The following is a 13823-nucleotide window of genomic DNA, read 5'->3' as shown; positions in this document are numbered from 1 at the left end:
TTTCAACAACAGGCTAAAAATATAATTAAAATCTTTTTTTCCTGCACATTTAAACATATTAGGATTATTTAATAGGATTTAAAAACACATGATTTGTTTTTAAAATGTAAAGTTTGCTTTTGTTTTATAAAGCACTACACCGGGCAGGATTTTTGCAAAACTGACACAAACTGTTGACCTGTTCAGGATATACCTTGCCTTTAACCCATTACAGCTGAGGTAGGTTCCACTCTTCCAGTGGTTTCGGAGTAATATTAAAACAATTTCCATTGTTTTATTTGTGCTTTAGTTTTAAAGGAATTTTATAGAAAACAAAGGAAAGAGAAACCGAGAGGTGAAACGTACTTTTTCAGCACAGAGAATTACTTTTGTATGTAGATATGTTAAAAATGTGAAAGTAGTTTGGTCAGGAGAAGCATCGTCTCACTGTTTTTGTCTTTCTTCCTCCTAGGGGAAGTTGGTAAAGTACTTCAGCCGCCAGCTGTCCTGTAAGTGCAAAGTGGCCTTAGAGGAACGCAGTGCCGAGCTGGAGGACTTTCCTCGCCTCGGCCACTGGTTCCGCATTGTCAACTTGAGGAAAGAGGTCACACAGGTAAGCCGTGATACCACGTAGTAACCATTTTTTACACTCAAAATACATCTCATGATCATTGCTTCAAAGTCAAAATTTCAGATGATATTTTTCTGATTTGTGTATTTGACAAACTGTTCCAAGAACTTTTTAACACATTGCCTTTTTCTGCCTTCTCTCATTTAAAAAAAAAAAAATGTTTTGTACAGATTTGAATAAAGTTTTTATACTTAACATTTAAACATTTCACTGTCACTATCAGATTGTAGCTTTTAGCAGTTGAGGTTTCCATACTGGTGACTGAGAGCGAAATCTGACAGCTCATATCACCCTCTGGCTAAAAGCTTACTAAAATGCTGTAAATGCCATAGCACTGAGTTTCGAAGTTTTCGTGTACTAGTGGAGTCTCTATGCATCTCATACTGGGCCTTTGTGTATCACCTCAGCTCACCCACTGGCACTATTTTAGCCCCTTTCTTTATTGCTTTAAGCAGGAGGTTTTAGCAGTATGTGCGGTGTCGGAGATGTCCATATAAACATATGCACTGTGATTGACATCGTGGAGAGTCATGAGTGGAAACAACTGATGTTGAGCTGATATAGATCAATTGTTTCATGAGGATTTGGTTTACAGGGATTACTTGTAAGTTTGATGGCCTCATTATAGAAAATCCTGATCATCCTTAATGTTGTTACACTGTATAATAAAGAAAATTATCTATTACGGTAACTTATTCCATTAAATGTATATCTAAATATCTAGGTTTTTGAGCTAGATGTGTATTTGTGGTGGTCTTTAAGCTGCATGCATGTTGCATGTGTATATTTGATAGGAAATGAGTCCAGGTGAGGTGACCCTGGAGGGCTTGCTGGAGATGAGCGAGGAGCAGGTGTGTGAGCTGCTGCAAAAGTTTGGTGCCAGTGAAGAGGAGTGTGCCCGTCTCAACGCTTCCCTCTCCTGCCTCAGAAAGGCCCACCAGCTCGGTGAGAGTCCACTCAAAACACTCACAGATGAGCTCATACGCTCACACACATGGAAAATACTAATCTTTATATAACGTTATCACTGTTTGTGTTCACTAGAAATTAGGATATTTGTGTCTAACCAATGAAATAAACTATGAATTATTTTCTGTGCACACTAAGAAAGTTCACTTATAGTGCGTTCAGACTGTATGGGTGCATACTGAATATATGGTATTTTTAAAAAATTTCAATTTTTCTTTTATAGCTTTTATAACTACACCCAGATTAAATATTCTTTTTATATACTCTCCGAGCATATATTTCTGTTTTCCAGTTTTCCAGACAAAAGGAGTTGTCTGGAGAACTTGATTTGTGATTTGCTTGAGTTGGATGATACATCTTGGGGAGCAAATGTTCACCTTTAGTTATGTTGAATTGCTTGTTGATTGGTTTGTTAGGAACTCGTGCATTATAGAGGGCGTTAGGCACATAGAGAGGGGGTGACATACATAATAATACTTGTCCACATTCACAATAGACTGCTGATTTTACAGTAAATTCATGACTTTTCTCAGACATATAACAGATCAATAAAAACTACTTTTAATGTGCTCTCACTACACAAATTACGACATATCACTTACAGTACTGAATTGCTGACTTCTAAAATTATTGATATTGATCTATAAACCTATACTGGTGTTATTAGGTCAATCTGTTCCACCCTGGAGGTCCCATTGTTTTTAAGGTTATCAAGGATAGGGGCAATGCCTGAAGTGACAAACCAGAGCTTTTGTGCACAATTATTAGAGCAATGTTATTATAATCAGCATTTGCTGACTAAATGGCTCATGGCTGCAATTTACGCTTTTATTTGCAGTGTAGATTAGGAGTTATTTTTTTCAAATCTCACTTTGGACTGATAATGATGAGGACATTTATCCAAAGAATGCAAATGTTGTTCACGCTGACCATAAAATTCTGATGCTTTTACTGACATTTAGGATTTATGGGGTTAAATATTAAAAGATTTTAATGAATTAATTAAATGATTGCAAATTACATGAGATAAAGATAAGACAATATGGTAATTTGTAATCATTTATTCACTGAATAAAAAAAAAAATCTGTTACAGTTTTTGTTGTTGTTGTTGTTTTTTAAGATTTGTTTTTATATTTTTTCCCATTTACAGTGGGGCAAAAAAGTATTTAGTCAGCCACCGATTGTGCAAGTTCCCCCACTTAAAATGATGACAGAGGTCAGTAATTTGCACCAGAGGTACACTTCAACTGTGAGAGACAGAATGTGAAAAAAAAATCCATGAATCCACATGGTAGGATTTGTAAAGAATTTATTTGTAAATTAGGGTGGAAAATAAGTATTTGGTCACCTCAAACAAGGAAAATCTCTGGCTCTCACAGACCTGTAACGTCTTCTGTAAGAAGCTTTTCTGTCCCCCACTCGTTACCTGTATGAATGGCACCTGTTTGAACTCATCATCTGTATAAAAGACACCTGTCCACAGCCTCAAACAGTCAGACTCCAAACTCCGCCATGGCCAAGACCAAAGAGCTTTCGAAGGACACCAGGAAAAGTATTGTAGACCTGCACCAGACTGGGAAGAGTGAATCTACAATAGGCAAGCAGCTTGGTGTGAAAAAATCAACTGTGGGAGCAATCATCAGAAAATGGAAGACATACAAGACCACTGATAATCTCCCTCCATCTGGGGCTCCACGCAAGATCTCATCCCGTGGGGTCAAAATGATCATGAGAACGGTGAGCAAAGATCCCAGAACCACACGGGGGGACCTGGTGAATGACCTGCAGAGAGCTGGGACCAAAGTAACAAAGGTCACCATCAGTAACACACTACAACGGCAGGGAATCAAATCCCGCAGTGCCAGACGTGTTCCGCTGCTGAAGCCAGTGCATGTCCAGGCCCGTCTGAAGTTTGCCAGAGAGCACATGGATGATACAGCAGAGGATTGGGAGAATGTCATGTGGTCAGATGAAACCAAAGTAGAACTTTTTGGTATACACTCAACTCGTCGTGTTTGGAGGAAGACGAATACTGAGTTGCATCCCAAGAACACCATACCTACTGTGAAGCATGGGGGTGGAAACATCATGCTATGGGGCTGTTTTTCTGCCAAGGGGACAGGACGACTGATCCGTGTTAAGGACAGAATGAATGGGGCCATGTATCGTGAGATTTTGAGCCAAAACCTCCTTCCATCAGTGAGAACTTTGAAGATGAAACGAGGCTGGGTCTTCCAACATGACAATGATCCAAAACACACCGCCCGGGCAACAAAGGAGTGGCTCTGTAAGAAGCATTTGAAAGTCCTGGAGTGGCCTAGCCAGTCTCCAGACCTCAACCCCATAGAAAATCTGTGGCGGGAGTTGAAAGTCCGTGTTGCTCGGCGACAGCCCCAAAACATCACTGCTCTCGAGAAGATCTGCATGGAGGAATGGGCCAAAATACCAGCTACTGTGTGTGCAAACCTGGTAAAGACCTATAGTAAACATTTGACCTCTGTTATTGCCAACAAAGGTTATGTTACAAAGTATTGAGTTGTATTTTTGTTATTGACCAAATACTTATTTTCCACCCTGATTTACAAATAAATTCTTTACAAATCCTACCATGTGGATCCATGGATTTTTTTTTCACATTCTGTCTCTCACAGTTGAAGTGTACCTCTGGTGCAAATTACTGACCTCTGTCATCATTTTAGGTGGGGGAACTTGCACAATCGGTGGCTGACTAAATACTTTTTTGCCCCACTGTATATATTTTTTTCCAAAACAGATTTTCACATTAATTTTTTTAAATCTTTCATTCCATATTTTCAGTTGTCATCAGTTTCAAACGTTAGTTTTTGTATGTTAACTGTCAAGCAGCAAAACATAAGAAGGTCAGAACAGGTATTATAATACAAACATTATTAAGACAGTAAAAATATTCACCAAAGCTTCCTCAGATTGGTTGTGTTGACAAATTTCACTTAAATAACAATGGAAAGGTTTACTGTATGTTTTATTTTTATTTTTGCCAACACCCAGTATTATTTCATTTTTAAGTATAGTTTTTATTAGTATTTCCATTGAATATAATACATTTTCACATATCGTTTTAATTTAGTTTATTTGTATTGAACTTAATATCCTGGGTAGTGAGGTGTTTCATGGGGTGATGATGAAAAGCTGTTTTTGTGAATGGGAAACGTATTACTTATTAAAAGTAAACTCACTTATGAAGTGACATTCAAGCCTCAATATATTTAGTGAAATTGCTGTTGTTTCTATAGGTGGTGCTGTTTTCTTTTGTTCACTACCAACAGATCTGCCTTTCCTCTCAGCCTCTTCTTAATTTATTCATAGCACAATGAACTAAAACACTACATATACAATACAACACCATCCCTGCTTCTATGCTACATCCAGTGAGTGAATGTGTGTGTGACTGGATGTGTAAAGCGCTTTGGGTCCTTAGTCCTTAGGGACTAGTAAAGCGTTATACAAATACAGGCCATTTACCATTTACAACTGTTTTCAGAAAGACATGATAGATATGATAGATAACATGATAAGACATTCTGACTCAAAATATTTAGAATAACAATTTTTCTGAAATGTATAAACAATATGGTATTCCTGTAAATTATCAATACAGAGAGCAGTGTGTTCTTGTCCTTTAGTCATGTGCAACATTAATTTGGTAAAATGCTTATGTCTTTATTTTCTGTTCTCAGCGGGGCCAGACTGTCAAAAATGAAACAGGAAGTCAGATGTGTATCATTGCTTTGTGGTATTAACATATCATACACTGTCGGTAAATATGCAAAATTACTGCACTGATGCATTTGTTTAAAATAGCTGTTTTTAAGAACTGGTTCCCATGGTTCATCCACTTGTTCTAATTTGTTATTAGAAATGGAAGTGCATATTTCTTAGCAGAGCATATTGTGATAGCATATTGCCTCCAGCTGAGCAATAGAAAAATGAAATCTCAAAGTCAAACCCTTGTATTAAATTTCATTTTGTGCATTACATTATTACTGCGGCCTCACATACCTTTAACAATGATAAATCTATGCAATTATGGTTAAAATTATAAAGATATTTTTAAAAGAATATTTTTTTAATCTCCCAATTTGGAGAGACATTTTGTAAAAATTGTAGTTGTCTCAGTAATATAAACTGATTCTATATTTTTTTCCCCCTTTTTATTTATTTATTTATTTATTAATTTTAAAATCAAATGTGGCTGTTGGTAACAGAATTACATGCATAGGTATGTGCTGTGATGCAACAAGTGTGTTTGGTTTGTTACATGGTTGGCCCCCAGATGGCATAAACGGACCACATTTTGTTTTCAGTCATAACTATGACTTTTGCAATGATTCAGCTGAACCAGAAGGGGGCAGTAGAGTATCACTAAAATTAGGGTGGACGTTTTAGTAACAACCTTTAGTACACCCGTTAACATAGCATATCTGGTTCTCTTCGACTCCCACTCACACACAGAGCCACACACACAGAGCCACACATACACCCACATACCAGTAAGAACATACACGCGCGCGCGCGCGCGCGCGCACACACACACACACACACACACACACACACACACACACACACACACACACACACACACACACACACTCTGTTTTGTAACAGATGTCCTTTCAGACAGAAGACTCTGCTGAATAATTAAGCAAATTAACTTGATGAGTAGTTTTACTTCAGTGTGCCCTAAGCAAAACTGTACTTCATTAAAAGAGTGTTTTATTAGAGGAGGTGTAACATTCAGTTGCTGTTGACATTCAGACGAACAGGTCTTTTACTGCACAGTCTGAAAATCAGGCTCTTTGTTAGGCTGCTGGTGCTCGGCTGTCCTCTCGAAATATTCATGCTCTCTGCTTGTTTTTCAGTCAGTCTGCTGCTCTTGCCCACCTTCCTGTGTGCTTCTCAAACTTCTCTTTTTCCCTCATCAGTTCGACTGGGTACCGGGAAAGATAATATCCAGAAAGGCAAACAGGCCAACCCCGTCTCATAGCAAGCAGTAATGCCTATGCTGTACCACACTGCAAAACACGTGAATTTTCCATAAAGGCTGATAAATTGTAACTTGTGTTTTCTGGCCTGTTGTTTTCTATTAGCTGGTTGCAGTGTCACATGATTCCCGAGTGTTACATTTAAAGTCCCATTACTAGATGTTGCTTCGTTTTTATGTGTTTAAATTAGTTTTTATTAGCTATGTCAATTTTTTTTGCCTTTTTCTTTTTGGTATGTTTATGCCGACTTTGATTTGAACTCTTTCTTCATTTAGTTTGGCACCAAAACTAGAGTTTGTGCTGTAGACCATTACATATTTTACTTGAAGACTGTCAACTCCAGTTTCAGAGCAGTGGAACCGCCTGATGGCAGAATCCATCAGGGGGTTCCACTCAGCGATGCCTCAGTCCTTCACGGTTCACACCGACAAGGCTTTAAACATCACTGGAGACCATGGAGACCAACTCACCTTTGTCATAACTGTCTATGACACTTCCTTCAATCTGATTTTGAATAAATGCAAAAGTTGAGGAAGCTGGGCTGCATTCATAGCCAGGATACATGTGGAACATTGATGATAACACAATTTAATGACGATTTCCACATAAAATGTTATAACTGGGGAATAGTGTAACCTAACAATAGCTGTGTAAAAGTACATATGAAGGCTACAAAGTACACATACTTTTGAAACAGATGGCATAGATCCAAGTGTTAGTCCACTGTGTGAAAAGCCATTCCTGACCTTTGTTTAGTGTCATCCATTACAAGATGACTATTGCCAGGCAGGAGATGTTTGTCTGGCTGCAAATATCTTCTGTCCTAAAAATAAACAATTATTTGATTATTTAAAAAAAAAAAGGGGGGGGGGGGGGACACACAAATAAAGCTCAGCAATGTTTTTACACATTTACTTTCTTTGAGAAATCTTTGAATAAAAACCTGCTTTTGATAAAAATCAAACGAAGCCATAACAGAAAACATCCTTAATTGAAGGTCGGCTGTCTTCTTTGTCTGGTCACACATGAAGTATTCAGTACAGCTGCTGCTCCTCTCTACTGAGGGTGTTGCTTTGTACCAGTAGTCCCCTTAATGTCTTAAATGGTTTGTACAAAGTTTGACTAAAACACCCTGGTGTCGCTGGGATAATTATAGTGTTTCCCACTGATTTATCAGTATCTCTTCTGGCCTTTCTTTTTGTGTTTTGGAACTCTTTCACAGGAAACTTGTCTCCAACTTTTTTTATTTGTTTTACCCAAACAAACCTAAAACTGGGAGTTCCACTAAATGATAACAAAAAACACCTCAAAAAGTTGATTCTGTTCATCTGGATGTAGCTCTTTCTTTCTTTCTTTCTTTCTTTCTTTCTTTCTTTCTTTCTTTCTTTCTTTCTTTCTTTCTTTCTTTCTTTCTTTCTTTCTTTCTTTCTTTCTTTCTTTCTTTTTTTTACAGCTTAAAAAAATGAAACCAGGAATGTCATTGATTTAACTTTATCCGACTAATATTATTTCAGCAGAGAAAATAAAATTGGTGCATAACTTTAAAAAATGGTATGATAGGTTCAGTCTTATTTTTCTCATATAAAATGTAATACCAGTTTCAAAAGCAGAAGCACTAAACCTGAAAACCCGAGCAAATCTTTGAGCACTGATAGAAATTTCCCCACCAGATGTCACATGACCGAAGTCTATTATGACGATTTAGATGATCTTTGTTTATATCGTCAACATCTTTTCCTTTGTCTTCCATATTTTATCCTCATTCTTTTCTTTGCCTTTTTCTTTTTTTTCATTTGGTCCATTGCTTCCACCTCCCTCCACTTCCCCCACTGCCTCTCCCTGGCTCTCCAAAGACAAGCTCTGGCCACACAGAGCCACTAATGGACTCTCTAACAGGGGGGCAAGCTAAAGATGTGTGAATGCGCAGCAGCAACTCCACCACCACTACCACACAAAGTGGTGAGAGGCACTTTGGGCTGAGAGAAAAACCTGGTTTTACACAAGCGTTCTTCATATTCTTGCTGAGAATACGAGCTGAGAGAAGGAGATGTGTCATAGCTTCAGAACACTGCCACATTTGCGCATCTGTATTTGTTTCTGTATTTTAATGGTATTGTGCAAGTACCTGTTTGTCAGAACATCTGTATAAATAGAGCACATGCAAAAGCTTTTTAAGGGTTAATGAGCCCCATGAGAACATTTAGCACACGAGGCAAGAAGTGGAGGATGCTCTTACGTGTTTTTTAATAGTTATATATTTCTTCTAAAAATCTGTAGGCTGTTGCAAAAATCCATATAAATATATATATTTATTCAACTGCCATGAATGAAAGCAGAAAAAAAAATATGTTGCTCCAGTTTGTGAGTCATCAGGAATTATGTTAAAATTGGCAGGCACGGACATTAATATACTTTACAGTCTTGCCAGCTTATATATCACATAACCAGACAAGTACAAAACATACCAAGTGAATGTATGTTCCTCTGCAATGTGGTGTTGAAGGAAGGAAACTAATGCAAGTTAATAGAATATTTCACTACTGGCTCTTGGGATTGCAGTCCACGAGCTGCAATGAGGATGAGTCATACAATTTGAAGGCAGCCGGTCAGTCGTTTGTGCTGCAATATACACACATTATCCAGCCCACCCCTCCAGACAAGTCCACACACACACACAAACTCTCGTACACGTGAAGAATTTTTTTTTTGAATTCGTGTCCTTGTGTTGAGCAGCTATACTGCTGATCTTTGCTCAGCACGACAGGTTTCCTCTGTGCTTTTTCTCTGTAATCTTTGACATCTGAAAGGAATGTCCTCATGCCCTGTCTTCAGACAGCTTTACATGCATAAAAACACCTAATTGGCTTCAAATGCCATCAGCAAGAAAAAGAGATGAGTAAAAGCAGTGGATAGGGAGGCACAGAAGATGCGAGATAAGGAATCGGAGGTGGACAGGAAAGTGAAGAGGGTATGTATGGGGATGGGGGTGCGCGTGCAATATCAGGAGAGAAAATTAGGGCGAGACATAGGTGATGACAACGGGAGGTGAAGAAGAAGCGTCTTCATGTTGCGAAGAAAAAAAGCAGACGCATCGGGAAAGGAAAGCGACCAGAAGATGCAACCCCCCACCCCCAACACCTGTCTTCCTGCACACCCATAGGTGGTCCCTATTGGCTGTTAACTAATTAGCAGACTCTAACTTTGAGTCCCACTGATTACACTGCAAGAACATCCACAAACCCCCAATTCAAAAGAGTCAAGATTAAAAAGGGAGACTGCATATATTGAACTCAGCCATTGCCCTTTTCACCAAATCCTGTTTACAGTGGCGGTGAGATAGACCAGCTACTGTCCCAGTGGCATTTCATTGCCATTTAGCCTAAAGAAGCAACACATTTAGAGGTAATTAGTCCAATTATGAGGCTGTTATCTGCATTTCTCAAAGCCTCGCCACGTGTTAAGCTCGCACCATTAATGGTGTTGGGGCGTGCTATTTGCATTAATCACTGCAGTTTCTCGACAGTTGATGTGGAGATGCAGGGTTATTCAGGTGAGAGCAGAGAATGGAAGATTGATGATGATGTGGCTCCAGAATTACATCTGAAGTTATGCATAAACATGGCCAACATCTGCTAATAAAAGGGGTGAAACACAGAAAGGGCTCATTAAACTAAAGGCCTGACCATAAAGAAAGTTTTGTTTTTTGTTTGTTTGTTTTTTTTTAAACCCGAGAAGGTTATGGAATCTTATGGAAGAGCCTTTTGTCTTTTTATGCATTTACATACACCTTTTAGGAATTTGTTATCTATGTTATCTAGTGAGAGACACGACTGGAACACGGATGAATAAACATTCAGACAGAACTTATCCTACGTGATAGACATGACAGACCAAATACAAAGAACGCAGGAAGGAGACAGAGAGACATCAAAAGTGGAAATGCAAAAGGACCTAAACGATCTAATCAGAGCTTGTAAGCACAAGAAAACTAAACATAAGTCACTCAGAGTATAACTAAACTCAGAATTCAGAACTTCAACCAGATTCAAACTGTCCAAATACTGAACCACTGGGTTACAGATCCAGCATCATGACAGGTATTGGGTCTGATGAGCACTGGCCGATTGGCAGTGTTCAATTAACAAAATCTGAGCTTGATTTAAAGACTTTAATCTGTAGCTTTTCATTGGAATTTTAAATATAAGATATAAAGAGTCAGAGGCTGATAAAACAAAATAAACCTGTCAGATGTATCAAAGCAGTGGCCAAATCAACAGTATAAGACAGTCTTAAAAAATAATAAACTGGCCAACTCTACAACAGTGAAAGGCCTGAAAGACCATTGAAGACAGCTAAAGTGCATAATGACAGAATTATTCACAACGTCTAACCAAGTAAAGCACATGCTTGAAGAGGCTGGCTTGTTACTATCACAATCTACAATCAAGAGATGTCTTCATGAATGTAATTACAAATAGTTTGCTACAAGGTGCAAAGAACAAGAAGACCACCCAAGAAAAAGATCAGATTTTATCAGAAAGCATTGAAAAAGACCTGCACAGTTTTGAAAAAATAATTTGAAGGACCAAGATTGACTTGTACCAGAATGAGGGGAAGAGAGCAGCATCTCAAGAAATGAAACAGAGCATTTAGGGGTGTCCATGGATTGCTAGGGATTTTCATCCATATATCAAAGACAATTCTTGAGTTTAAATTTGTCCAGTAAGCTTGTCCAGTTAATTTTGAGCTCATGAAAATGGGGCCACGTGTACTAGAAATTGCTATAATTCTTAAAAAAAAAAAACCCTTTTTATTCTATGGTAAAACATTTTTTTACTCACACTGTATAATCTTATCATCTAGTGCCACTAACAACCTGCACTTATAAGTCTATACTCTCCTTAGTATTATTACAGTGCGAGAATGTGCACCATGTAAAAACAAAAGAACCAGGAAGAGAATTATTAATTAGCTTTAGAGTTTCCAATCAAATCACATTTAAAACTTACCCTGGTTTTGTTTGCCTCAAATGAAAGAGAATATCTGATCTCATTATGACATTCAGAGCTAATGAAAGCAGAAATCAACCAGGACTGTCTCTCATATTATAAGATGGCTTAAGAATTGGACACTGATTTATTGCTCAGATCATCATCATCAATTCATTTTCATCAATTGGGAATCAAAAGTGGCTCAAAGTATATTTTGATCATTTTACAGTTTCACACAGTTAATATAGTTTTGTTTAGTAATAAAATAATAAAAAACCCATAAAATAATGCAGTTTTAAGGGCACTGGAAGAAAGCCTCAGCAGAAAAACGATTGAATAGCAAAGCATTGATGTCAGCAGGTTATTGTCTTGTTGATATGCCTTTTGCCCCATGAAGTTAGGGTTATTTAAATTATTAATTACATATTATATAAAGAGCATTTTTAATATCAAAACTCTCCATGAAATGCAACTTCAAAAATGTACTGTCTAACGAGCACAAGACACACAAATTAACTTAAATCACAGATCTCAAAGGGGTTACGCTCAGTATGTGTTCTTCATCTAATTTAGCAGCGAGCTGTTTTTGATTTGCCTCAGGCTTTTGCTTAGGTGAGATGATCTGAAACAAGAAATTCATCAGTCAGCTCCTGTTACTATTTTGCTAAAGCTGTTGCTAAGATACTAGTGTGCTTCATGGACTGAATCAGGACTTGAAGCAACAGTTTTATTAGTGTGATTCAAGTTCATTGCTTCTCATGCAGAGAAATTTCACTTGGGTATCAGCTTAATAAACACTGTCAAAAGTATTTTTTAAGTGAGGCAGGCTTACACAAGAGTATAACTGCCAAAAGGAATATTGTAATTTAAATCATCGATGTTGGCATATCCAAAAGCTACCTATTTGGTAATTGGACAGTCCGAAGGTATTAAACACCCTTCAATCAGCCCCAGTCTGCTATCTAATGTCTCTCACCCGTAAGCTATAAAACCTATCGGTGGTCTTTGATTATTCATGTTGGGTCAAGCAGAATTTTTACACTTCTGAGTGGCTTGTCATGGTTTTATTTCTGCTAATAAAGAAGGGATGATTGAGGAACATCTGTGGATGAGCACTCCTTTACAGCCTGTCTTTCTAAAGGATTTTGCAGCTATGAATTCTGGCTTTAGATATATGTAAGCGTGATCTTCAGGCAGCCTCACTGAGGGCAGAAAGGCAGCTACAGCATGATAAATATTCTGATCATAGTTTTGGATTTGCCATTGTTCTCGGAAACATATTCTGTGCAGGAGATGCATAACCACGTGCCAGGCAGTGCTGACAACCAATTGGTTTCTATGACAACCAAGACAATACCAGGTTCCCTGATTATAATTGTCAGCCAGAGAGCAGGAACTAATCAGGGACACTGTTTTTTTTAAATATAATATAAAATTATTATTTATTATATATATATATATTCATATTACTGGTTGTTTAGCCTTTACCTTCTGTTATCTCCAGTTTAATTGGTTAAAATAACTATGAATGAACGAGAACAGTAACAATCCAGGTTATTTTTTCTGTGCAGAATTTTAGTTCTTTTGATTTAGCACGCAACGGCTAAAAAAATATTGACCAATAAAAAGTAAAAGAGAGATCTTTAGAACTGATTCAGTCTATGCAAGGATTGTCAGAACTCTGAAACTGTGAAAAAGAAAACTATATATGTGTAACATGGCTATTGTGTTTATAGTATACAGACTGAGAGCGATCTACACAAGAATTCCATTTGCCTTGACTGAGGGTTTTATGCACAAATGGCAAATAAAGAACCTTGAACTTTGTATTGTGAACAAGCAAGATACAACCAATAACTGTTATTTCCATCCGCCTCTCCATGACATGTAGTTATATTTCTAAAAAGGGACCTCAGTGCGTGGTAACATGAAAGAAGTGGCACTGGTGGCATCTGACCAATCCATACAAATGTAGATCTATATTTTTATCAAATCAGCTGATTTTGCAGAAGAAGATAAAACTATATTGTATGAAAAATATGAAAAGATAACACAAATAATATAGATGGAAAGCAACACCAACACAGCTCCTGCAGACAAAGCAGTGGCATGAATGTGTGCAGCAGTTTACTGTTAAAAGTGCTGCAAGAATGTGTTTTCTTCAGTACGACCGCTAAAGATCTACTATAGTAAAGTCTAGCCCATTCAAAGCCAAAAAAAAGGCTGGCTGG

General features: G+C 37.7%; 1 protein-coding gene across 3 annotated transcripts in view; it reads left to right on the top strand.

The window, feature by feature from the left end:
- The window catches only part of ksr2 (kinase suppressor of ras 2), a 125236-nt gene that overhangs the window by 12739 nt on the left and 98674 nt on the right, over window positions 1–13823 (top strand). For all 3 annotated transcript variants that reach the window (XM_085476193.1, XM_085476194.1, XM_085476192.1), the window contains exons 2-3: window positions 452–592; window positions 1405–1555. In XM_085476193.1, coding sequence (XP_085332319.1) covers window positions 452–592; window positions 1405–1555 — 292 coding nt within the window. The remainder of the gene's footprint in view (window positions 1–451; window positions 593–1404; window positions 1556–13823) is intronic.

This window comes from Copadichromis virginalis, linkage group LG12, assembly GCF_057382275.1.
Source record: "Copadichromis virginalis isolate Kocher_CV1m ecotype Utaka linkage group LG12, C_Virginalis_male_GT1.1, whole genome shotgun sequence".
Lineage (NCBI taxonomy): Eukaryota > Metazoa > Chordata > Actinopteri > Cichliformes > Cichlidae > Copadichromis > Copadichromis virginalis.
Note: the sequence above shows the minus strand (reverse complement) of the source record. Positions and strands in the feature narration are given on the sequence as shown.